The 27,330-nt window shown below is 38.8% G+C and overlaps 1 protein-coding gene across 2 annotated transcripts in view; it reads left to right on the forward strand.

Moving 5' to 3' along the window:
- SLC41A2 (solute carrier family 41 member 2) overlaps positions 1-27,330 on the forward strand; it is a 100,256-nt gene that overhangs the window by 55,296 nt on the left and 17,630 nt on the right. Inside the window, exons 8-11 of one of the 2 annotated variants that reach the window (XM_029954408.1) lie at positions 1,356-1,435; positions 5,487-5,618; positions 7,223-7,371; positions 26,133-26,304. In XM_029954408.1, the coding sequence (XP_029810268.1) occupies positions 1,356-1,435; positions 5,487-5,618; positions 7,223-7,371; positions 26,133-26,204 (433 nt within the window). In that variant the 3' untranslated portion in view covers positions 26,205-26,304. Of the gene's footprint in view, positions 1-1,355; positions 1,436-5,486; positions 5,619-7,222; positions 7,372-26,132; positions 26,305-27,330 lie in introns of those variants that run through there. The other variant, XM_029954407.1, reaches the window with a different exon arrangement.

Here is a 27,330-nt window from a genome sequence, read left to right on the forward strand (position 1 = left end):
TTAAAATCTTACAATACTGCTAAGGATGACTATTTTTGGACTTTACAGTGTAACTTTAATTAAAAAAATTTTTTAGTTTATTTTTTTTGGGAGAGATGTGGGTAACACAGGTGGGGCAGGGGCAGAGAGAGAGGGAGAGAGAATCCCACGCAGGTGCTGTGCAGAGTCTGATGTGTTGATGCAGGGCTCAAACCCACAAAACCCTGAGATCATACCTGAGCCGAAACCATGAGTTGGACGCTTAACTGACTGAGCCACCCCAGGTGCCCCTATGGTATAACTTTTAATGGGAAATCCTAGTAATTTAAGCATCTTAAGCCACAATTTATTTATTTTACTAAAAAGTTAATAAAGATTTAATAAATTCCTAATGTTAATTGTCAAGTAGTGGTAAGAATATATTGATCTCATGTTTTGACAGTCAACTCCATTCTCTAATAGCATGTAGTTTATTTTTCTGTAACGTAGATTGCATTTTCCTGGAAGATTTAGGGAGTAGGATCCCATGAAGATTTGGACTGGCAGTGTTTTATAGGACTTAGACCAAGAAACTAAAGTTAACCAATTAGTAATGGTCTTGGGAACTTAAAAAACCTTTGAGCTCCATTGAGACATTGAAGTATAAGTCCTGCTTCTATGTGGCTGATATTTTTCTAGACCTCCATTCTAAAAATCAGCTCTTTCTATGGCTACAGCTCATTATTTCAGTTTACCAGTGATAAGATGCTATATCTATATCTAATTTTAATACAATAAAAATGATCCATTTAATGCTTTGTTGAGTTCATAAATGAAGAAATATTCTTTTAAAAACTATTTTTTAGGGGCGCCTGACTGGCTCCGTTGGTAGAGTGTGCAACTCTTGATCATGGGGTCAGGGTCATGAGTTCAAAGCCCATGTTTGGTATCATGCTTACTTTAAAAAAAAAACCCCATTTTTACATTATAAAAGCAATAAATGGACATAGTTTTTAAAAATTAGCAAATACAGAAGCATATTAAATAATCATCAGTCTTTTATCTGCCCCTCCACCCAGAGATAGACAGTGTTAATAATTTCTTATACATCCTTCCCGACATTTTAAGGTACTCAAATCATATTCCTTTCCTTTTTATAAGGAGCACATCTTGGAGATCAGGAGAGCCCTGAAATGGAGGGCTGCAGCTTATGCCATGTTTTATTTTCAACATTTCATTGTTGACATTGATTTTTACTTTGAGTATTTTTCCTTTTTATTCTGTTTCTTAAATGTCTAAAAATTTTATTTTGAAAAGTAGAGGTGTGTGTATGTAAAGAGCAGCTTTAAATGAGTGCATTTGTTTTTTCTTCCCTAAATTGTATGATTTTCTTTCAGCATTGGAGGCCTTATTCTGGACACAACTGTGTCTGATCCAAACCTGGTGGGGATTGTTGTTTACACACCGGTTATTAATGGTAAGAACTAGATACACTGTTTCATGATGCGGCCAAATCATTATATACTCTTAGTTGCTAACGGGAATCTTCAGGTTCAGATTTTAAGAGGCGTATCTTCGTTTCCCTTCCATTTTCCTTCCAAGCCCAGGGTGGTGTTTGTGGTAAAAATGACATTCCCTGCTCTCACTATGCACAACACATTTTTTTAAAAGCTGTTATTTTTACTCTTACCACTTGATATTAGCTTGAGAATCAGGCAGACCTGATCTTTGAGGTTAGTGTAGCCAAATATGATATTTTAGTTCTGGATTATCATTGGCTTTGGGTTTATCTGCTCTCTCCTGTTTTTATGGATCAATTAGAGTTAGCTAGGTGGAAGTATTGCTTAAGTCAATGCAGTCCATTAACATCACTGCTCTGTGGGTCTGCCTTATATATTTTTTCTTACTTATGGGAATTATAATACTTAGGTTCACAGTATGGTATGAATTCCATTTACTAAGATACTTTTAACCCAGTCATACTGACTTTTGGGCTGACTCATTAAATTGAATTTTAGTATAACCTACACCAACATAATTTAAAAAGTAATTTTAGCTGAGAGAAAACCTGTCATAGGATATGCTACACATTTAATATAAATTACTTTTATATATGTGTGTGTAAGAAAATATGTTCTGTGAAGGCAAGTCCTCTAAAATCCAACTTCAGGGTTGCCTGGGTGGCTCAGTTGGTTAAATGCCTGACTTGGCCTTAGGTCGTGATCTCGCAGTTCGTGGGTTTGAGACCCACATCGGGCTCTGTGCTGACAGCTCAGAGCCTGGAGCCTGCTTCAGATGCTGTGTCTCTCTCTCTGCCCCTCCCCTGCTCATGCTCTGTCTGTCTCTCAAAAATGAATAACATTAAAAAATGTTTTTTTAAGTTCTTTAAAAAAATTTAACTTCATATCTAAAATTTCAACCGAACATTTATATTTTTGTGTAGCTATAAAATGTCTATAAAGAAATTTCCCCTCTGGATCCCCTTCCCAATTTTCCTGGTGCCACTCTCCTCCATGTCATTCACCGTTAAAATCATGGTACCATCAATTTGGTCCTTCATCCTCTTTGAATAGACAGTGACCAAACCTTGTCTATTTGCCCATTAATGCAATTCACTTCTTCACTTATTTATATAAGACCGGTCTCGGCAATGTGTCTGCCAACCTCTCACATCAGCCATCATGGAAGTAACAGAGTAGCTTTCCTGACCACTCCCTATTCAGTGCCGGGTAAGTGTCACGAACAGACGAGGCTTCCTTAAACATGGTTTTTATTACATCATTGTTTTTTTTTTATTTTTATTTAATTTTTTATTTATTTTTGATACAGAGAGAGACAGAGCATGAGAGGGAGAGGGGCAGAGAGAGAGGGAGATACAGAATCTGAAGCAGGCTCCAGGCTCTGAGCTAGCTGTCTGCACAGAGCCTGACGTGGGGCTCGAACCCACAAACGTGAGATCTGACTTGAGCCGAAGCCGGCCACTCAACCGACTGAGCCACCCAGGCGCCCCTACATCATTGTTAAGATGATGAACTTATCAGTGGTTTCCTCCTGCCTGTCAAATCAAGTTTGAATACTCCTGTTTCACTTTTCAAGGCCCTCTATCTGCTCTTGGATGTGTACAACTTTTTCCTTTATCTTTCTAACCAGATGCCTATTTTGTGGCCTTACAAAGACCAAATTTCTGCCGCCTGGAATGATTACTGCTTTTCTTCCACCTGTTCACATCCTCTTCAGTGAATATTAGTTGATGAGGTCACTAGCATAAATATTACCCACTAATACCATTAGAGCTGTATTGTCCAACATTTCAGTGAAAAATGTAAATTACAACAACACCATTATTAGGAAGGTTTTAATCAGTATTTCTGTTATTTCACTTTACAAAAGAAATAATTTTAGAGATTCACTGAAGTGCTCTTCTTGGAAGCCAGCGTGTTACACGGCAGTAGGATCATTTTTTTTGTATCCCAGTAAGTAAGCCTCTTAGTTGCGCATCATAAGGAGCTCACTTTATGTTAAATTCCACTCGTTGAAAACATTGATAGAGAAGATTCATTCCATGTTCCTCCAAAAAGGTGGCACTTTTGAGAATTGAATTTCATTTTAAATGTGCTAGAGGATGTACTATTTAAAGGACCCCTATTTACCATGACCATGATCATTGCCATCCTCATTTGCTAACTAGTGAGTACCTACTGTGTACCAGACAACTTGGCAGGCCTTTTGTGTACATCCATATCATTTCATCCTCCCAGTAAGAAAGTAATTTGTCCAACAACTCATATCTAGTGGTAACTCAGCATTTAAACTCAGAGCTGCTTGATTCCAAAGCTGTGATTCCCCCCACTCAAAATAATCACTAATTTATCTGTTTTATTAGATACAAGAATACACACTTTCTTTAAAATAAGACATATCAGTGTTGATATTGTGCCTACGACATGTTTTAACACTAACATCTCTCAGTATTGAGTACCATTTTGTAAAATATATTTCAGGGGCACCTGGATGGCTTCATTGGTTAAGCATCTGACTTCAGCTCAGTTCATGATCTCACAGTTCATGGGTTCGAGCCCTACATTGGGCTCCATGCTGACCATGTTGAGCCTGCTTGGGATTCTCTCTCTCTCCCTCTCTCTCTCTCTCTCTCTCTCTCTCTCTCTCTCTCTCTCTCTCCCCCATGCTTTCTCTCTCTCAAAATAAATGAATAAACTTTAAAGTGTGTGTGTGTGTCACAAAAATATTAGTTCTAGGAGATGTTAATAAGTATAACTTGAAAAGTGAGTTTCTGTTGTCCATTGAGTTTGGGAAGCACGAGGTCAAATAGATTTCTTTATTACAGGATTTCTTACAGATCTTTATCATGCTAAGATGTACTGTGAATCTCTCCCTCTGAGACTTATGCTTGCAAGGGATTAGAATTTCTAGAATTAACCTTCCTTCAGACCCCAGACCATATTTTGGAAACTTCTGCTCTACGACTTATAATACATATCTTTATTACAGTGTGCTTTCAAATAATACTTTAGTCCATTTACATAAGGGATAACAACCTTTCATTAGTATACTTGGATTTTTTTTCTTTAAAATTTTTTTTCTTAATGTTTATTTATTTTTGAGAGAGAGAGACAGACAGAGTGTGAGCAGGGAAGGGTCAGAGAGTGAGGGAGACACAGAATCCGAAGACACAGAGCTGTCAGCACGGAGCCTGACGCAGGGCTGGAATCTCACGAACTGTGAGATCGTGACCTGAGCAAAAGTCGGCTGCTTACCGACCGAGGCACCCAGGTGCCCCTGTGTACTGGGATTTTCATTCTTCTTTCTTAGGTGTTCTTTTTGTCATACATTCTGCTTGGTCATACACCTTATGTACCTTGTTATTACTTTTGCTTTAAATGGTCAGATGTTTTTTTTGAAGAGATTAAAAATGAGAAAATATCTTTTCTGTTTTCTGATATATTTTACATTTCTAGCACCCTTCTTTCCTTTGTGTAGTTCCAGATTTCCATCTGGATTTATGTTCCTTTTGCCAAGAGAAATTGCTTAACGTTTCCTGTAGGGCAGATCTGTAAAGTATTTGAGAGAATAATCACTTTCTGGAGTATTCTTTTTAGTCTCTTATACCAATTTCTTTAGTAACCTGAGCAGAAACATATCAAGCCTTGTCTTTTTGAAAAAAAAAATCAAGCTTATTTTTCCTCTCATTAAGGAGATAAGCATTAAATATCTCACTACCTAGCTTTATCCCTTGGCTGTGATAACAATTTAAAAAAAATTATTTAGTCTGGTCTGCTTTCAGTCAGTGAGTCAGATTTGAAAAACTAATGCAAGAGTCTTTCCTAATAATGACTTTATGCCTTTGGAATATCTACCTCAGTATTAAATAAATCAACATATCAGAGGAATTATTTTTTTGTTTGTTTCATTGGCCCAGGATGTAACACAAAGAAGCCTTGCCTTTGGCTGAATTTATGCACGTTGCTTAAAATATGGGGATAACTGCTTTGTTTTTCCTTATGTTTCAGGTATTGGTGGTAACTTGGTGGCCATTCAGGCTAGCAGGATTTCTACCTACCTCCATTTACATAGCATTCCAGGAGAATTGCCTGATGAGCCCAAAGGCTGTTACTACCCATTCAGGACTTTTTTTGGTCCAGGTATGTGCTTGTGGATTTTTGCATATCTTATATCAGGAATAATTCTGCTCTGAGCACTTAGGCAGGCAACAGTTGCCGAATACATATTTTAAAGTCAGCGTTTTGCGTGACTTTTTTTTCTTGAGACCTGATAGATTTTAAATAGTATAGATTGTGTTAGGTCTCAGTGAACAAAAAGTTCTTTGTATCAAGTCCACAGCTGCTGAAGAACTTGGTATACTTTGTCTCTTTCTTTAAATTTATTTTAACCTTTATTTATTTTTGAGAGAGAGACACACAGCGTGAGTGAGGGACGGTCAGAGAGAGAGGAAGATACAGAATCAGAAGCAGGCTCCAGCTCTGAGCAAATGGTCAGCACAGAGCCTGACGTGGGGCTCGAACCCACGAACCGTGAGATCATGACCTGAGCCGCTTAACCGACTGAGCCACCCAGGCGCCCCTGCTTTTTCTCTTTCATTCCTTTCTCTGGGATATCTTGCTCATGAGTCAAGAGAGAGGAATCTTAACACGCACAAGAAAAGAGCACAGCTGAGTGATCTATAGAGACAGATGTACTGTCTTTACTGTATTCATCCTTCTGGCTTTTCTAGATCCCAAAGAGAAGGAGAGGGATAACTTCTCTTATAAGGAACAGTACCCTGTTTATGTCACCCGGGCAGTGAGCACCAAAAACTAGGATCACGATATTAAACCTCACAATTCTTGTCACTTCTGTTTTGATGAAAATAAAGGTTACTATTGACTTTTGAATGAGGATGAGAAATGCTCAGTGAAATAGAGTGGAAGAACTCTAAAGAGAAAGTAAAATTAAAACATTCCTGGGGCGCCTGAGTGACTGTCGTCAGTTAAGCATCTGACTCTTGGTTCTAGCCCAGGTCATGATCTCACGGTTTGTGGGCTTGAACCCTGGGTCCGGCTCTGTGTTTTAAGTGCAGAGTCTCCTCGGGAGTCTCTCTCTCTCCCCCTCTCTCAGCACCTCCCTTGCTCGCTCACTCTCTCTCAAAAATAAATAAACATTGAAAAAATAGAACATTCCTATGCTTTAGGAACTTTATGTGTTTTCTTTTGCCTTCTCTTTATATTATTATGATAGACATTAAAATCTGACCAGTGTTCTTCATAGCAAGTTTTTATCGATTTCCTGTCATTTAATTAGCCTATAACATAAAGTAAGAATTTTGAAGAAATAAGTGAATTGTGAAAAGTTGAAATGTATTGTTAGCAACAGAATTTTTTATTTTTTATAGTTTGAGAGAAATTGTGCCTGCATGACACACAGGTGCTGGCAGGCAGGGGAGGGGCGGTGGGACAGGGAGAGAGAGATTCTCAAAGACGCTCCATGCATGGGGTGAGGGGGGGGCAGTAAGGGTGGGCTGGTGAATGGTGACATGGGGCTCGATCTCATGACGCACTGTGAGATCATGACCTGAGCCGAAATCAAGAGCTGGACACGTAACCGACTGTACCAGCCAGGTGCCCCAACAATGGAATTTTACGCAGTGCCTCTCAGTAGAGTAAGCAGAAAGTAATCCTTCAATTTTAATAACTGACCTATTATCAACCAAAAGATGGTTTTGTTTAAACTTTTACATTTTCTCTTATAGGAGTGAATAATAAGTCTGCTCAAGTTCTACTGCTTCTGGTGATTCCTGGACATTTAATTTTCCTCTACACTATTCATTTGATGAAAAGTGGTCACACTTCCTTAACCGTCATCTTCATAGTAGTGTTCCTGTTTGCTGCTGTGCTACAGGTAAGAGTCGACAGCTCTTGTGATCTCTTGTCTGCTCAGACTGCTGTGAAAGCTTAGCCGTGCAAACCTCAAAGCACATGAAATATGTTAACATTGCAAAAAGCAACTGAAAGCCTTCATATGGATTTCATCTTCCTAAAACCAGTAAGCAATGATCGCTTTTCATATGACCTGATTAATAGAACCTTCGGATTTCCTGTTTCCTGAATTCCACATCTTTCCCTTTTTTTTGTTGTGTGTTGCATGAACACATCTTCTGATGGATGCCTGAGAGGGCATAGGAACCTTTGCAATTTATAAAATGCTTTTACATGAATAGGTTGACGGCTATGCAATTGTTTCTTTTAGAATGTTGAAGGCTTTGCTTCAGTGCCTTTTAAGTTCTGTTTCCCGGAGAAGAACAACAGCGGCTCTTCTCACTGCTGCACTCATTGTAGTAACTTCTTTTTATCTCCCTAGGAGCTTGCAAGATCTTCTCTTTTTTCCTCTTGCTTTTAAATTTCACGTTGATGCGCTCTGGTTTGGATGCACTTTGTCCGTTTTGTTGGACCTTGTTTGACCCTTTCAGTCTAAAACTTCTGTTCTTCAGTTCTAGGAAAAATTTATGAATTATTTATTTAATTTTTTTTCATCATTTTCTCCATTCTCTCTTCCTGGAGTCTTATGATTTGATTCCTAAAACTCTTGCATTAAATTTCTGATCTTTTAAAAAAAATTTTTTTTAACATTCATTTATTTTTGAGAGACAGAGAGAATGAGCTATAGGAGGGACAAAGAGGGAGACACAGAATCTGAAGCAGGCTTTAGGCTCTGAGCTGTCAGCACAGAGCCCGACATGGGGCTACATGGGGCTCAAACTCCCAGACTGGGAGATCATGACCTGAGCTGAAGTTGGACATTCAACCAACTGAGCCCCCTGGGCCCCTGCTCTTTTCTTATTCTCTATTTCTTTCTCTTTTTCCCCCCCTGCTTCTGTCTGGGATCTTTCTGTACCTTTCTACATCTTTTCTCTGTTGGGGCACTGAGGTTCCTGGAGAGGGTAGAGGTGTATGTATTCAGCTGCCATCTTTATGTGGGAGGTTACTAATTTTAAAACTTAAGAAAATTGACTTCATTTTCAATATCTATGATCAATATAATACATGCACAAAATTTAAAAATGAAATAGTACTAAAGTGTTCTAGCCTTCCAATCACATTCCTCAGAGATAATCACTGAAATATTTTAGCTGTTTCTTCTGATAGGTATCTGCAAGTTTTAAAGTAACATGCTTAAACTTTAGACTTTCACTAGGAAAAACTGAGGATTTGAGGGGCTGTGTTAGCACCCCATCTTTTCCATATAGTTATATCAAAATTTTTTATTAAATTCGCACTCAGTGTTTGTCTGATTAGGCCTATGTAAACATCATCTACTATAGAGCCAGATAGTGTAGTATGATTATATTTGCTTTTTGTGTATTTTTCTTGAGGTTAATAATTACCTCTTTTTTCCTTTGCATCATTTTCCATAAACCCAACTTTTCCAACTGTTTCTACTTTATTTTGGCTTCTTAGGCTCAGCTTTTTGCCAAACTCTGGAGGGTTAGTGCCTCCTACAGTGAGAAATCCTAACCTCATAAGAAGTGCATTCAAATAGTCCTTTGAAGAGATAACATTTACATTGGGCCTTCATGACCAGTCCTGTTCTACATGTATTACGTGTATTGAGTCACTTAATTCTCAAAAAAACCTCTATGAGATTTGTTCTTTTCATGTAAATCAGTGATTTTCAAAGTGAAGTACACCCAGAACAATCCATCATGTCCAGGATGAAAAAATCAAAACTTCTATTCATGTTTCTTTCCTCATTTGCTCAAAATGTTTATTTTCATCTGTTTTAGTGATTGTTTTATTATAAACATAATATATCAGCACAGTGTTAAATAAGAATGCTCAGGTATTTTATACTAGGTCTAAATAATCTAAAATTTTTGGAGATTACTGAGCTAAAGTGTAGAGATGAGAAAGCACAGAGCTTGTGTCAGAAGGAGAAAGTAATTCTTGGGGTGCCTGGGTGGCTTAGTTGGTTAAGCCTCTGACTCTTGGTTCCAGCTCAGGTCTTGATTTCGTAGTTCATGAGTTTGAGCCCCACATCGGACTCTGCGCTGGCAGCATGCAGCCTCCTTGGAATTGTGTCTCCCTCTCTCTCCGTACCTCACCCGCTCATTATCGCTGTCTCTTAAAAATACATAAATAAACATTAAAAGTAGAGAGAAACTAATTTATGCCCAGGATATGAGTAGGAAGAGGGAGTAGATGAGATAAAGTTAAGAAAGTAAATTAGGACTGGTGTAGAATGGCCTTACATGCCAGGCAAGGGACCCTGGGAATCTGTTGTTAAAATCACAAACACCCTTATGATTTCATTGATATTTTAAACTTTTCTGTAATGCTGTGTAGTGCCTGAGAATTTATTAAAAATCAGCTCTCAAATCATTCAGTCATTTATTCATCCAATAAACCTTTATTCTACTACATGCATAGATGGGTTTTAAATCCCAGAATGAATAAATTCACCCCCAACCTCAAGGACTGATGGTCTGCAGGAAAGACTGCTGTGGGAACAAGTCATTATATTGTGATCTAATACACAAAACCTGAGGGTAGCTACCTGGAAAGTGCTTTCAGAGTTTGGAAGAGAAACAACTAACTCTACCTGGGGAGTAATATTTTTCTACTGTTCAGTAGGGACAGAAGTTATTTCAAATGCTTTTTTACTGCTGGCTACCTTTATCACTATAAATGACATGGTCATTTATCTCTTTGTAAGTATTATAAAAAAGATGCATTCTTCAATCCGGTGGGAAATATTCAGAGATTGTTCTTTGGTCTGTTGATAAACATGCCATTTTTAGAGCATGTTTCTATTTGCAACTCTAACTCTTAGCCTCATGGATTGATTTTACATTTACGTTTATGGCTTTGTGCCAACATACTATCACACATCATTTCACCTGAGTCCATGAAGGAGAGAAGTAATCTTTCTGAACTTATAAAAATATTAGATTTCAGCCTGTACTCAGAGAAATCCTACATGTCTTTTTTTCACCTCTGCTTACATTCTGACAAATGAAGTTTGAAAAACTGGAGGAAGGAGTAATATTCATTTCTCCGAATCTCAGTTACATCCTCTGTAACATGGGCGGAATAGGAGTATCTACCTCAAAACTCATTTTGAAGATTAAATGAGTTAATCATATGAAGCTTGTAACATAGCAGATGCTATTTAAGTGTTAGCTGGTGCTCTTGTTATTTAAAAAAGAAATCTAAGTGGTAAGGCATTGATCTCTGATGACAATTGGAAAATATTTTTTATAATCTTATAGTGTTGATTGGCTTTTCTTATATATCTTTCACAACTTTCATTTTTATGGGTTTTAGTTTTTACTTCCTTCCCCCCCCACCCTCCCAGGAATCAGATATCTGCCAGAGTAGATTTTTTTAAAGTGTATTTATTTTGAGAGACACACAGAGACAGAACCAGCAGAGGAGGGGCAGAGAGAGAGAGAGAGAGAGCGCGCGCAAGCGAGCAGGGGAGTGGCGGAGAGAGGGAGACAGAGGATCTGAAGTAGGCTCCTTGCTGATAACAGAGAGCCCAGGGACCAGCTTGAACTCACGAACCATGAGACCATGACCTGAGCCGAAGTCAGACGCTTAACTGACTGAGCCACCCAGGCGCCCCCTAGAGTAGATCTTTTTATGCACCTAACATTGCGTATTATTTCAGTGGAATAGCTTAAAGTCGGATTGTAAATGCTCATATCAAATCTTCATGTTCTGATGCCAACATACGTGACACACGTAAATGCATACATGCACACACATCTTTGGAAACTGAGGTTTAGATACAAGACCTTCCCCTGCCTGCTTTAATCAATTCAAAGATGGACAGAATGATGAAATACTTTTTTTATTTTTAAAATTTTAAAAGGTTTATTTCTGAGAGAGAGAGAGAGAGAGAGAGAAGAGACAGAGTGCTAGCAGGGGAGGGACAGAGAGAGAGGGAGACACAGAATCCGAAGCAGGCTCCAGGCTCTGAGCTAGCTGTCAGGACAGAGCCCGACGCAGGGCTCGGAACTAGTGAACTGTGAGATCATGACCTGAGCCGAAGTCAGATGCCAACTGACTGAACCACCCAGGCATCCCAAGAAATACTTTTAAAAGACAACGCTTCCTTGACCACTTAAGACTTACCTTTTACTCTTCTTTACTTGATTGGCTTCCCTTTTTTGATTTGGGTTAAATTTATATTCAAAACCTCAGTTTAAGCCCCAGCTCTTACTCAGATATTTTAGTCCATTCTTCCCATCCCTAGACTATATATTTGGATGGAATATTCTATAGTAAGGTTTTCTGATGCATGTTTAATTTTTCCCCATCTATATTCCTACCTCTTTGAGGCTAGAGACCCTTTCCCTATGGTATTCTCCATAAGACATTATATAGTGGTTGCTTTTGAATTCCTGGTGTTTTGGCTTTCTTCCTAATATTCTTTGATGAACCTCCCCTACCCCCACCTCCACCCATTCCCCAACCAATTAAATGAAGGAAATCTGTTTGAAGGAAACTTCATATTGGCCTTATTATAATGACATAGTAACAATCATTTGCAGTATTTTCGCATATCTTCTAGAAGCCTTGCTTGAATCCCTAATCTGGCCTGAGTGCCCTTATTCTGTTCCCGTAGTACCCTGTGAATAGCATTATCCTCGCTCTAACACATTATACTGACATCATCTGTTTATATGTGTCATGCCCCTTCTAGAGAAGGGGTCTTTGGCTTACTCATTTTTACTCCTTTTACCCATCCCCATCCCTGGTGTTCAGTTAATGTTTGTTAAACAGAATGACTATATCTTGCTAGCTCTGTCTCTTCCTTCACTGGAGGGAGGAGAAAAGTTTACAGCTGTATTTAAGTCCCAGAAATGCAAGAAAAACTGAAACATCTGAATTTGCTTCTCTTTGCTTTCAGTAAACACCAGCTTTCTCTCTTTCAGTGACATGAGTATTGAAAATAAGAGGTAATGAAAAATAAAACACAAACCCCCCCCCAAATTTCCATCAGTGTTCAGACAGAATTATTAGGTTTTTACAGACATGTTTAGAGATGCAATGACTTGGTATCTAGAGAAAGCACAAGGTAGGGGTAGATAGATACCGCAGAATTGCTCGTGAGTTGATCATTGATAAAGCCAAGTGATGGTCCATGAGAATGGTGTAGATTAATTTATACTGCTCTCTTCTGTGCATTTGAACTTTTTCATAATGAAGAGTTCTAAAACATTAAGGCTTAGTTTCAGATGTTAACACAAGAGTTTTTGCATAGCATATTAGCTTTCTAATTTTGGTCCTATAGCTATTTCCCCTATCAACTGAAAAGTAAAAACATTAACTTGAATTTGAAATTGTTTGGGACTTGGAATGGTTAAGTGTCTTGTATCTTATTTTGCCTTTGGCACACACTAACTACATTTTTTGAAATTATTCTTTATTTTTTAAATTTTTTATGTTTATTTATTTTGGGAGAGAGAGAGAAAGAGAATGCACAAACAGAGGAGGGGAAGAGAGAGCGGGAGAGAGAGAGAATTCCCACCAGGCTTCACACTGTCAGCATGGAGCCTGATGCAGGGCTTGAACTCACAAGCTGTGAGATCATAACCTGAACCGAAACCAAGGGTCAGACGCTTAACTGACTGGTTCACCCAGGTGCCCCGAAAACTATTCTTTACATTTAAAAATCTATTTATACAAATTACATTATTTAGGTATTTATTATGTGTCTTGCAGTTAGAAGGAACCTAACAAATGTGTTTTTCGTTGTGTGCAGTAAGGCCACCCAACTAGTCAGTAGCTGTGATGGATTATATGCTTACTCATGTTCTTGCCCAGGGCCCAAGAGCTATCAGGATTAGTTGGACTATGTCAAGGCCAGAGTAATATGTGAAAGGCATTTGTATTCAGTACACCAGTGGCCATATTGCATCTTGAGTTTTCTCCGGCAGTAGTATGGGTTGGTACCCAGCTGACCATCCTGTACTACTTGTTATGACTCTTGCTGTCAGCCAGCATTTACAAGACTGCCAGCTGTGGCTAAGGAGGTAGTTTGGGGCTTTAGAGCATAACTTTTCATCTGCGTCACATTAGCCCATTGAACCAACAACTCTGATTACCAGAATACACTTTCTTCTATAAACTTAGAGATGATTGGGGTCTTTCTCCCTAAGCAGTGATATCCTTGGCTTCACGTCTTACTAATTCAGATGCCCCATTCACTGCTCAAAGCTTGTAAATTTGCAAAATCAGAAGCATAATATGGAATTCTGGGCTGTGATGAAGCTTTCTGGCATTCCTTCTAAGATACATTGAAGAGAACCCTGATGCCTTCTTCAGGATTTTCTGTCTCTAATTCGTTTGTTTGCCTTATTCTCTGCAGTCTCTTTCAAGGATGTGGTATTTTGACAACATAATAAACCCAAGAAGGCACAAAAGTAACTATCAATCAAATAAGCAGACTGGCAATTTCTTGAGCAAAGAAAGAACAGAGTACATTGTGGCTTGTTTTCCTATTTAAAGTCTCTACCAGTTTCCCTTTGTGTTTGAAATCCTAACTGTGCTTCCTTTGTGAAAAGGCCAAAGCTAAAGCTTGGAGTGACATACTCTACAAGAGGCAAAACGAGAAGCACATAAAGAGTATATGAACATTTTTTTGCTATAAAATATTTTAATGGGAAAAAACACTTTTTTATTTTCTAGATGCCTATTGAACTCCAACAAAGTACTTGCTAATATAATTGGTAAATTATGAATCAAAACCATTGTTTATTTATTTATTTTGAGAAAGAGAATATGAGCAGGAGAGAGGCAGAGAGAGAGGGGGAGAGAGAATCACAAGCACGCTTTACACCATCAGCACAGAGCCTGATGCGGGGCTCAATCTCACAAACCGTGAGATGATGACCTGAGCCGAAATCCAAGTTGGACGCTTTGGCAGCTTCTCGTTAGTATAGTGGTTAGTATCCCTGCCTGTCAAGTTGGACGCTTAACCAACTGAGCCACACAGGTGCCCCAAATCAAAACCATTTCTAACTGAAAATTTTAATTCCCTATTTTAGGCACTGATTGTTTTGTGCAGAAAATTAGGCTATTAAAAACTCTTCTAAAATTTCAGCAGGCACCTAATTCCATGAGAAATTCATTGTGAAATTTGGTTGTGGGAAACCTTTGCTCCTGGCCATATCTGTCTTTGCATATGGGAAAGACAAAATATCTCCATTAAACAATAATGACAACGAGTTCCCAAAACGTGAAATTTAAAGTTATACAGACTAGGATTATACCAAATCCATCATACATGTAGTCTTCCAAGTACTGTGCTAATTGCTGTACAAAAGAAGGAGAAGACATTGACCCTGGCCTTGACCATCTTTTCTCAGTTGTGGGAGATTGGACTTTAAATGCATGAAGCAGAGAAGAGCCTGACTTCCTTTCATATGATGATAGTATTCCTCTCTAACTTTAGGATCAAACCTTTTGCCCATGCCTAGTTTTCGTTCTTTAAAAGTGCTTCAGTAGATTTTTCTTTTTAAGATTTTATTTTTAAGTACTCTATACACCTAATGTGGGGTTCAAACCCACAATCCTAAGATCAAAAGCCACATGCTCCACTGACTGAATGAGCCAGGTGCCCCTTACATTTTTTTTTTTTTTTGAAGAGGAGAATCAGAGCATATGTTGTAGCTGGTGAGAAACTTCAGTTAATATCAATAAATATGAAATTATTCTTGGCAAAATAGTAACTCTTATACCTATTAGTATGATTTAAAAACCAGAGTCTCCTTTAGTTTTTTTGTTTTTTGTTTTTTTAGTAATCTCTACATCCAGTGTGGAGCTCAAACTCACAACCTTGAGATCAAGAGTCGCATGCTCCTCTGAGCCAGCCAGGCTCCCCTTCTTAGTTTTTATTACTACCTTTCAGTTGACAGTGTTTGATTTTGAAATTTACACTTATGTGCATATTCTCAAGAAAAATTATTCTCAGCAAATCCCAAGCCCACCTTAAATGAACAAATGTATGCCCCTCATAATAAAATTTATAATTAGGATATTGATTAATGAATTTCCTAATAAGTATTTCTGTCTTATAAGTAATGGTTCATGGTCATTCGGGGGGTTTTTTGTTTTTGTTTTTAGCTCATGGTCATTTTGAAACATATGTTTGTAATACAAGTTTGGCCACAACACAAATAGTGTAAATTAAGAACAAGCATCTTCCATTTCTTATCTAGTAGATATGCTTGGGACAGAAATATGGTCTGTATACTTACTAAAAGAAGCAGTGACCACATCTTAGTTCTGAAGTCACGTTCATGTGATTTAGTGTCATTTTAACTATGAAGACATAAAATTAATGTTTTCACAGAAGAAAAATATTTGTAAGCCAGGCTGTCTGTAATCACATGCATCACATACAAAGGATAAAGGAAAGATTCAGAGGGAAGGTAAGATCCCAATGTGAGGAATACTGTAGAGAGACTGGAGCTGTTTGGAGTCAGTCATGGATCAGAATTTCTGCTCTGCTACTTATTTTGTGACTTTACTAAAGTTTTATAACCTCTCTGGTCTTGTTTTTTCCCCTAACCCAGAGGACAGTAATGAGAACTAAGCTAATGCATGTAAATTACTTGGTGGAATTCCCGGGACACAGTAAGTTTCCAGTGTTGGAGGTGGCTGCAGTGTACCATCATCATTGTCTGAGGCATCATTTTTCCTTCCTCTCATTATCGGAGGTAGTTATTCAATGCCCAGAGGCTTTTTTTAACCTCTTCCTATTCATCTTCCTTTTGACACCTGTTATTTACTATAGAATCATCGTCTTGCTCTGACAAGTGCCCTAAACTTTAGCTAGCACTCTTGCATTGCTTGCTCTCATATTGATATTTCCAGTCTGGACTCCTTTTCTACATCTCCAGGGAAATGTTGAAAGATATCTCAAATGCAACATGTACAAAACTAAATTCCTTGTTCCCCCATAATCTTTCTCATATCAGTAGCGGGGTGAGGAGATAAGAAGCCACAAGGGGTACAGTGAAAAGGGCAATAGCCAGGCTTAGGGCACACAAGCAGAGATCCCTAAACCTCTCCATCCGCAGCTCGTGACGCTGTAAAGTCCCTCTGGGATGGGAAGAGCTTTATTCACATAGGCTTGTGTCATGTGCACTGCCGGTGCCCCAAATCCTGCCCGTCACAGTCGTCACCGTTATCCCGCGGCTGCTCAGGGCGTGCCGTGTGACATCATGTCACCATTATCCCGCTGCTGCTCAGTGCATGCTGTGTGACGGGAAGACTCCTGGACTAGGAATAAGTATTTCTTTTTTTTTTTTTTTTTTAAAGTTTATTTATTTTATCATGAGAGAGAAAGAGGGAGGGGTGTAGAAAGGGAAAGAATCCAAGCAGGCTCTGCACTGTCCGGTCGAAGCCTGATGCAGGGCTCAAAGTCACAAACTGAGACCATGACCTAAGCCAAAACCAAGAGTCGGATGGGACACTTAACTGACAGCCATCCAGACACCCTGGAGTAAGTACTTACTCTCTCTTGTAACATAACAGTGAAGATACCAACACTAAGGTAACCGTTTAATTTTAGTCCAAACCAGGACACTTTGGAGAGTTCAAGGCAGCTATTGATAATTAGAATGACCATCACCACCCTAGCCGTCTCTCAGATCCCCTCCTGCATTCCTGATGGTTGATTTTGTGAATTCCCACTTCTATAGTAAAGATGATTTGTTACAAAGCATTGTTTACATACTTAGTGATGTAGATGCTAATCTTAAAATAATCTGCTACTACAACAGTCTACTAATATGAAAATCAATAATTACTGCTAAAGTAATATTAAGTTAAATTGGCTTTTATGGGTTAGCCAGAGAACTGAGGTAATACATTAAAAATGTGTTTTCCTGAAAAATTGTATTCCAAGTCTGAATAGCTGATTTTTTTTCAAAAAATAACTAATTTGTAGTGCATCTTTTTTTAACCCAAAAGTCTGTGTTTACCTCTTTCTGCCGTAACTTGACTTACATTATAGTGTTCAGCTGTATTTCCTCTTGATTTTGTGAGAGGAAGAGAGGAATGGCCTTCTTATATATGGAAGCCAGTTTATCACCTCCTCACCTAAACTGTATATTCTGAAAGTCTCCATCTCTGACAGTTCCTTCTTGGGATTTGGTAATCTCAGTCAGTTTTTCAATATATATAAAAATTTCAAAAATGGTGATAGCAAATGGTGTATTGCATTTATTATGAGCCATCCACTGTTAGGCACTTTACATACATGAACTTTACACATATGAACTACAACTCCGTGAGCTAAGCTATGCTGTTCCCATTCACGGGAGAGGCAATTGATGTAGAGAGAAGTTGGCTGACTGGTCCGAGTCCACACAACAACATGGAGTCTATAGTCTGTACTCCTAACCACTATGCTTTACAAGAATACATTTGACACTTCATTGTGCCTTAGAGGTTCATGGTTCTTAGAATGGCCATTTCTGAACGTAAAGCCATCTTTTGTCTCTGTTTTGTTCCATCTTCATATTTCTTCCAGCCTGGCATTTTGCCTCAGAAGGGCATTCATTACACAGAATTCTGTTACACAGAATCTTTGTCTACTGAAGTCAGGTAGGCATCCAGTCAGGACAACAAATATATCCTGAGAGAAGCACAAAGCATTATGGGAGTTCAGTAGAGGGAGTTTTTCCCTCTGCGGGAGAAGATTTATAATGGATATAATTTTGTTTTGCAGAATCCATAGAAAATGCCATTTCGGCAAAAGGAAGTAGCGTTAGGTAGATGAGAAAAGTCGGCATTTACAGAAAATAGTAAGAAAATTTATGGAGCATAGAGGCTTATGTAAAGAAGTGATGGAAAATAAGGTTGAAAATTACAGACCATGGCAGGATCATGAAGGAACTTGGAAGACCGGACTGATGAGTTTGTTTTGTTTTATAAAATGATGATGTTCAAAATTTGTTCCTCTCACAACAAACTTGAGACATCTGATACATTTCATTCACGTGCTGCTGGGGAGCACACTGTGCAAGGACCTGGGCTCTTGTATTCACCACGGAGACCTGTGTCACCTCTCAGGGACTGTGTGTTCTCTTCTGTAAAGAGTGGCTAAGAATAGACCCACCTTGTGGGCTGTTATAAGGATGAAATGAGATAATCTGTGTAAGGTGCTATTATTGTCTTTTTTAAGATCCCCGTCATCAGTAGCTGTGGATCACTGGGGTAATGAGTCTTAGGGCATCAGTGAGGGGATCAAGAGTCCCGACCATGATTCTGACCCCCGGTCATTGCTTGGAGTCCTTCTCCTCCCTGAGGAAGAATGTAGCCATGCGGCGGCAACACGCCCGTAACCGAATCCCAGGACAACCACCCAATACCCGGGAGAGTTAACTGGCTTAGCCCTAGGCCAGTTGCTCAAGTCCTTAGGGGTCTTACTGTTCTTGCCTGCAAAATGAGGATAGTGCTTCTTCACTGTATAGTGTGTGGCACATAGTAGGCCTTATTAAATGGTGTGGTTATGTTTTTTTTTTTTTTATTAAAACGCTAACTCAAATCCTATTCCCAGATGGCATCTCAAAGGAAAGAGCTCAGCAGTTAGGGGGTTGTTACAGGTTGCCTGCCCTCAGCCCCATTCCCTTCTCACTCAAGATCTAAATCCACAGTTTTCAAACGGAAAGTAAGATCTCTTTATTCGTTCTACGTGACTGTTCTGCCTCTTTCTTCATTGGTTTCTCTTTGGGTTGAAGGAAAAGTATGAAGAGAATGATAAAGGAAATGTGAGGAGAGGATCAACAGCTGCAAGAATTTCTTTCTCTCATCCTAAAAATATCTACTTTAGCTTTGGGAGTTGAGGAATATGTTACCTTAAGGTAGGCAGTTGAAACAGGTGAATTTTTGAGATTTTTAGCCTTGTGATTGCATTCTTTGTGATATGATGGTGTGGTGACTCTACTGTAGCTTCGGTTGTAGGGTCTTACGATGGGGAGACACGTTCCCAAATCCATATTTATGATTAATTCTCTAGACAAGTGTGCATGGGCTCCAGGCCTGCCAGGCACGGAAAATGAAATGATTGCCTGCATAGCACTCTGGACCCCTGGGGAGCCAGGCGTTGAGAAGGGGAGCTCTTTTCAGACTTGTCAACCCCGATGAAGATGAAGGTGGGGCCATAGATGCTGAGCTATCTTTTCCTAGTGTTCTGGTGAGGATGTAATGACCCAGGCTCTGAATCCTGCTGAGACTGGAGGCATGACTTAGAGCACCTTTCTATCACCACCAAAAAAAAAAAAAAAAAAAAAATCTTATAGCACAGCTAAGCGAAAGCACTTAAGTGAAAAACATAAAAACCTTTCCTCAAATTTGCCAGAATAAGGTCTTGGTTGATTGTGGTTCCAGAATATTCACCGTGAAAAATACTGACCTGACTGATTTTATAAGTAAACAATTTTTAGCTCATTTAACAAACTAAATATTTAGTACCACACCACTTTTTTAAAAAACGTTAAAGCTAAATGTCTATATTAGCTCTCGTTGTACTTACTGAAAGGAATGTTTAAATGGTGTCAGAGGAGGATGAGACCATCATTCAGCATCTAAAATAGACACAGTTGGATTTATTGCTCCCTGTTGTGAGGGAGCCTCCCTGGGATCAGGCAAACTCTCTCGCCCAGCAAACTGCCGCTCTTCCCTGGGGTTTTAGGAAAGTGGAGTTGAGGGATTGGCAGATGTTCAAAAGCACTGGTGGGTTGATGCCATCTGTAGAAGTGTGGTTCCTGGGGTGTGAGCAGTGTTGTTTGCTTGGTCTCAAGCCGTATATTTATTGGACTGAGTTTGTTCCTAATTGGCTACTTCAGAAGCAAGGACTGTCACTGATTGGCTGGCTTTTAAAGTGTTCAAGAATTTCAACAAAGTTCAAGAATGTAAGTTATTTATTAATCAATAGAATTCAAAAGCAGTTCTGATGGCTTTTTGTTAAATGGTTTTCCTGGGAGTGTGGGAACTTTCAAAATTCTCAGTCCCCGGCACACCTGGGTGGCTCAGTTGTTTAAGCTTCTGACTTCGGCTCAGGTCATGATCTCATGGTTCATAAGTTTGAGCCCTGTGTCGGGTTCTGTGCTGATAGCTTGGAGCCTGGAGCCTGCTTCGGATTCTGTGTCTCCCTCTCACTTCCCTCCCCCACTCATACTCCCTCTCTATTTCTCAAAAACAAACATTTAAAAAGTGAAAAAAAAAATTCTCAGTCCCTGTTTTTGTTCTCAACTCAGTCAAAGCTGCAGGAGATCATTAAGCAATGTCCAGACCTTCCCTCTGTTGTTGATTCTTCTTGAAGATGGGGTTTCATTTGTGAAGATCAGATTTTCAGTTTGCATCAATCAGCATAATTTCATATTTTTTGAAGCATTTATTGAAACATCTGTTAGGACAGTAACTGACGAAAAATTTGAGGCACTAGACGGTAAACATCAAATGACTCTGAGGCAAACAAGAATAATTAGAAGTGTTGGAAGGGACTAGAATATATTTCACTAACATAACCTAAGATTTTTCTTGGTGTGATCAAGAAAACAACTCTTAGGCATTCTGTAGGTGGCCAGCCTGCCCTTTCTTTCAGCTTAGATATAGATTACTATATTTTACCTGTAATGTTGGTCAGGTATAAATAACATGAGTGTTAGTAGTGGTTTCGGTTGGCCAAAAGAAAGCCCAAAACCATTCTATTATCTATAACTGGAAGTATTATTGTGATAGTCTTGTGTGGAAGCTGTCTGCTTTGTATGATCATCTCTGTTCTGAGGATCTTGGCTTAATAGTCAATTTCTATGAATCACCTGTTCCTGGGGGTGCTCTGGAGAACCTGTTTGTTTGTTAAGTTTTGTTCATTTATTTTGGGAAAGAGAGAGAGCATGCATGAGCAAGGGAAGGGCAGAGAGAGAGAATCCCAAACAGACTCCACACTGCCAGCACAGAGCCCAACACAGGGCTCTATCTCATGAACTGTGAGATCATGACCTGAGCTGGGATCGAGAGCTGGGTGCTTAACTTACTGAGTCACCCAGGTGTCCCCTGGAGAACCTGTTTTAGGTTCTCAACTAGTATTACCTCCTGGTTCCTCTAAGGTCCTTTCCATCCCCGCCCCCAGCCACCCCAGAGGATGTTGCTAGTTCAGTCTTTCCCAGGGATTATGTTTTTTTTGTTTTGTTTTTGTTTTGTTTTTTTGTTTTGTTTTGTTTTGTTTTGTTTTGTTTTTAACTGAGTAATGGACATTCCTTTCAAACTGGTTATACTTGTATGTAGACAAAAAGATCAGGGATTATTTTATTCATCATCATAGACTCAGCACCAGCCCCTAATACAGTACTTACTTACCAATAAACATTCAGCTTTACATTATTCTTACATTATTTTAGGCATTTCAGTCATGTTTCTTTTTGATTCTGGCCTCACTGGAACCAATAACTATGTCATATTCTTTTCTGAATGACCCAGAAAGCTTACCACAGTGTGTCTAATGTTAGGTATCACTAAATATTTGTTAAATTGGATTCAAGATGCATTGAGTATACTTTATTTGGGTATTTGGGGAAATACTTGACATGGTTGCTCACCACTTAAAGCAGAAGAAGCCAGACACAAAAAGAATACATAATATATTATTACATTTGTATTAAGTATAGATAGGCATAAACAGCTGAAAGAAAAAGTAAATGAAACTTGATAACTAACTGGTGCCAGAATAAGAACTGAGACAAAGTAAGGAACGACAGCTTGTGGCTTCTAATTCAAAAACTGATTGGTGAGTGATCAGGATCCTTCGTTTTCTCCTCGCCTCTGTTTGACAAGCCACTGTTCTTAGTACCCTGTTTACAAGAAGAATATGAACTAATATTTACTATTAAGTGCCAGATGACTTTTTTTTAAAAGTAGGCTTCATGCCCCGTTCAGAGCCCAACACAAGGCTTGAACTTATGACCCTGAGATCAAGATCTGAGCTGAGGTCAAGTCAGATGCTTAACCAACTGAGCCACCAAGGTGCCCCAGCCAGACAAGTTTTTTTTTTTAATGTTTATTTATTTATTTTAAGAGGGAGAGAGGCTGTGAGCACATGAGTAGAGGAGGGGCAGAGAGGGAGAACCCCAAGCAGGCTCTACGCTGTCAGCACAGAACCCAACATGGGGCTTGATCCCACGAACTGAGATCATGACCTGAGCTGAAACCAAGAGTTGACCACTCCACCGACTGAGCCACCCAGGCACCCCCTGACAACGTTTTTTACTGACATTATTTCACATAATACTTTTAACAATCCTCTTAGATATGCAATCTTTTCTACCTCCCAAGTGATAAATCTGAGACACTGGATGCTTAAAAAATTTATGCAGAGTCAGGGCAGGTGGATGGTTTAGTCAGTTGAGCATCTGACTTCGGCTCAGGTCATGATCTCACAGTCCGTGGGTTCCATCCCCACAGTGGACTCTGTGCTGACAGCTCAGAGCTTGGAGCCTGCTTTGGATTCTGTGTCTCCTTCCCTCTCTCTCTGTTTCTCCCCTGCTCACACTGTCTCCCTCTCTCTCAAAAATAAACATTTTTTTAAAAAATTGCATAGTAGTTCTAAAATTTGAATTTAGATCTGTATAACTTCAAAGTCTTTGTTCTGTCTGCTCCATCACAAGAAAGTAAAAGGACCAAGAATTTAACCTGGTCATTTCATTATTTATTAGTGGAGGATGACAGAAAGAGGTCCTACAACTCTAGGGCAAGGATCAGCAAACTTCCTCTGGAAAAGGCTAGATAGTCAACATTTTAGGACTTGCAGGCCACATGGTCTTTGTCACAAGTACTCAATTCTGCTAGAACAGCACAGCAGCAGCCACAGACAATATGCAAATGAGTGAGCATGGCTGGTGTCCCAGCAAAACTTTGCTTATGGACACTAGAAATGAAGTTTCCTATAATGTTTATGTGTCATGAACTACTATTCTCCCTTTGGTTAATTTTCACCCATTTAGAAATACCAAATTCTAAGCTTATGGACCGTATCAGTGGTGGTCCAGATTTGGCCTGCAGGCTGTCGTTTGCTGACCCCTCCTGTAGACCGTTGCCAGGAGGGAAACCCTACCAGAGTCCTTACGTGTTTTTAGGAATTTCCTTTCTAGACAGATTTCAGAAGCTCAACAGATATTTATCAAACCTCTCCCCATGTGCTGCACACTGCTACTTGTTTTAAAGAGATGAATTCTCCAACAAAAGCAATTTGAACGAAAATGACATTAAGGTCTAATTTACACGCAGTAAACTATACCCACGTAAAGTGTAGTTTGACGGTTTTGACGTATGCGGACATCCATATAACAGCCACCACAGTCAACATGTAGAACATCACCTTCACCCCCAGATAGTTCCCTCAGACCCTTTCCAGTCGGTGCCCCTCCACCCCTGGCTCTCGACAACTGCTGCTCTATTCTCTGTCCCTATAAATTATGTTTTCCTTTTCTCGGATTTCATATAAATGAATCTAAATTTATATTCTTTGACTCCTTCTTTTACTCCACATGTGTTTTGAACTTTATCCATATTGTTACATATGTTAGTAATCTGTTCCATTTTTGCTGCTTAGTATTCTATTGTATGACTATACCCAGTTGGTTTATCCGTTCACCTGCTGATGAACATTTGGTTTGTATCCAGTTTGGGGCTATGATGAATGAAGCTGCTATTAACATTTATGTATAAGTTTTGTGTAGACATTTGTTTCTGTTTCTTTTGGATAAATACCCAGGAGTAGAGTTGCTGGATCTTATGGAAAAGGCATATTTAACTTTATAAGAAACTGCCAATCTTTTTTCCAAAGTAATTATACTGTTGGCATTCCCATTAGTGTGAGTGTTCGCATCACCCTACATCCTCAACATCACTTAGTATTGTCCATCTTTATGGACATTACTTTAGCCATTCCAGTGGGTGTAAAATTGGTACCTCATGGTCATGGTAATTTCCATGTACCTCCCTCTGGATTAACAGGATTGAGTGTCTTTTCATGGGTTTACTGGCTGTTCATGTTTTCTTCTGTGAAGTCCAAATCTTATGTCCATTCTTGAAAATGGGTTAACTTATGGAGCTGGAAGAGTTGTTTATATATTTTGGGTACAAATCCTTTATCATTTACATGTACTGGAAATATTTTCTCCCAGTCTGTACATTGCTTCTTTATTTTCTTAATCATATATTTTAACAGTGGGAGTTTCAATTTTAATAAAGTTCAGTTTACCAACTTTTTCATTATGGTTATTACTTTTTCATTTTGTCCTAAGAAACCATTGCCTATCCCTGGCTTGTGAGGAGTGTTTTCCTGTTTGTTGTTGTTGTTGTTGTTGTTTTCATTTCTGGTTTTAGCCTTTATTTGGGGCTCTGATCCATTTGGAGTTTAGTTTTTTATCAACTACACATTAAAGTTCATATTTTTCCTTGTGAATACTTGATTGTTTCAGCCCCGTTTATTGGGAAAACTATCCTTACCTACCTTGAATGACTTTAGTGTTTTTGTCAGAAATCAATTTACTATGTATATGTGGGTCTCTTTGTAAATTTTATTCTGTTCCACTGATGTATATATCTATTCTTATGCAACTGTTTTCTTCTGAGCCTTCAGATTTTTTTTTTAATTTTAGCCTCAAAAGATTACATTTGCCATTCTTTTTAATTGCAAGCTCTCTTCTTTATGTGGGTCTCAGTTCATTTATGGGAGTATTTGTATTTTTATAGCTTTAGATGTGCCAAATAACCAAAACTAATGTAGATGGCTTTTCTGTGATTCCTGCCAAATCAACATCCTTTTATTCTCTACTCTTAACAAAGAGTTCTCAGTGTGCTGGCATTTCAACAGCGGCAGTAATTATATTTATGAATTCTTATGTGATGCTATATCTCAAACCTTATGGAAGTCCAAGTGGATTATGTCTGGGCTTTCACACTTGTCACTTCTCATGGCTGTTTTTTTCTAAGATGTGAATTAGATTAATTACGCGTGTTCCTTCTTTTTGTGCATCCAACTCTATTCCCTGCTTCTCTCCATATTGTCTCTAAGCAGTAACTTTAGACTCTTCTATATCAAGAAAAGATCTTTTTTTCAAATCTCTCGATTGTATTATCTTTGTCCCTTCCTCCCATTAAAATGAGCTGCCTTCCTTTCAGGGTGTACCTTTTCTTAGGTCAAAGAAGTTCAGAACTGTACTCCTGACACTTTTCATTTTACCTGCAATTAAAGTGTTTTCCAAGTAGTTCCCTGATCTAGCACTATTTACTTCTCAGTCCCTATAGATTTCAAAGTTATCCTTTTAAGTCTGTTTTCCGAGACCATATGTCACCCAGTAAAGTGAGAAAACAGACTTCTGATTGAGCTTAGGCAAGGAAGGGCTTGTGGTCGTCGTTTCTTGGGGTTTTTTGTTTGTTTTAGTTTGAGTTTTGTTTCGTCTCATCAAGCAACATACATTCCTCATGGGAAAATTGCCCCAATCCAAAGACCACCACCACAAATAATTTGGTGTGCTATTAAAAACATTTTTTAAGATTATTTTTCAAATATGAATAATACATATATTGGAAAGGCATACAATATGTAGTTTTAAATGAATGAATATTCTTTTTTGTTTTCAGCGAACTGTTTTGCCAGGCAACCGGCAGAAAGGCCTCCTACTTGAAAAGGTGGTAGTAGAGAAGCAGGGCTAAGGGCAGAGGGAGGGTGAGGGCAGGGGCCCTGAGTTGCTCAGGGCCCGGTCTCTGCCGGTTGCATCTTTCCCTAATACCCTGTGGGTTACCAGCAGCACTAAAGTGACTTGTGGTAGAAAAGCAATAAAGGTTCATCATCTTTAGCTATTTACATGTTTTATTTCTATCTTTTCTCTCCTTCTTATTAGAAATTAAGAAACATTTTGCTTGACTTTTTTTTCTTTTAATTTTCCAGGCTGTCATTTCCTAACGTTAAGTGACATTAGTTGTCACTGGCTCCTTGCATAATTGGAACAGAATGACATGGTCAGATGAGGGAGTGATCAGTGGCAGGATTAACTGGGCCAGGGTTAACGAGCACCCAGCCAAAAATTATTATGTTTTTTAAAGTTTTAATTACGTATTAAATACTGACTGAACCATGACATTCACAAGGTATGAAGAATAATCATACAGTGAACACCAGGACCCTCACCAGTCAGCTTAAGAAATAGAACATTACCAGAACCTTAGTATCTGTACCTTGTAAAGCGGCACATTCTAAAAGTTTCCTGTGCACAGTAGGTCTTAACCATTTTTGTGCCATGAACTCCTTGGGAATCCTATGGACTCCTTCTCAAACTAAGGTTTATTCTTTTCCCACCTTCATCCACCTGCCACCTCACATAAATAGTTCAGACCAAGGAAAAGATGCTTTTATTTAAATATCAGAAAGTAGATTGAATTCCTGTTGACTGATAATCCTAAATTCTTCTGAGCAAACATTTATATATTAGATTTTTAATGAGTGGGGTTTCTAGTCTGGAAGCTGGATTAGGGAAGAATATATTTATAGGGGAAATAAATTCAGCCTTTGTAAGTTAGGGGTTTGGAAGAACTGTACTAATTTGCTACTCCTGGTATTTCTAAGCCTTCCTAACCTGAAGAATCATCTTTCTTTACACAATACACAAGGCTGTTACTGGCATTTGGGGCATGAGGGGATGTTAGTACACAGCAATGTTGATTCTAGCTCAAAGAAGGAGCTGGCCAAGGAATCAATGTCGTCCAAAGCAAATATATATTCTTGTACTTCGGGTATTTATTTAAATTCCAAGCAATACATCTAGAACATGCACAACAGGCT

Source organism: Suricata suricatta, chromosome 10 (assembly GCF_006229205.1).
Source record: "Suricata suricatta isolate VVHF042 chromosome 10, meerkat_22Aug2017_6uvM2_HiC, whole genome shotgun sequence".
NCBI lineage: Eukaryota > Metazoa > Chordata > Mammalia > Carnivora > Herpestidae > Suricata > Suricata suricatta.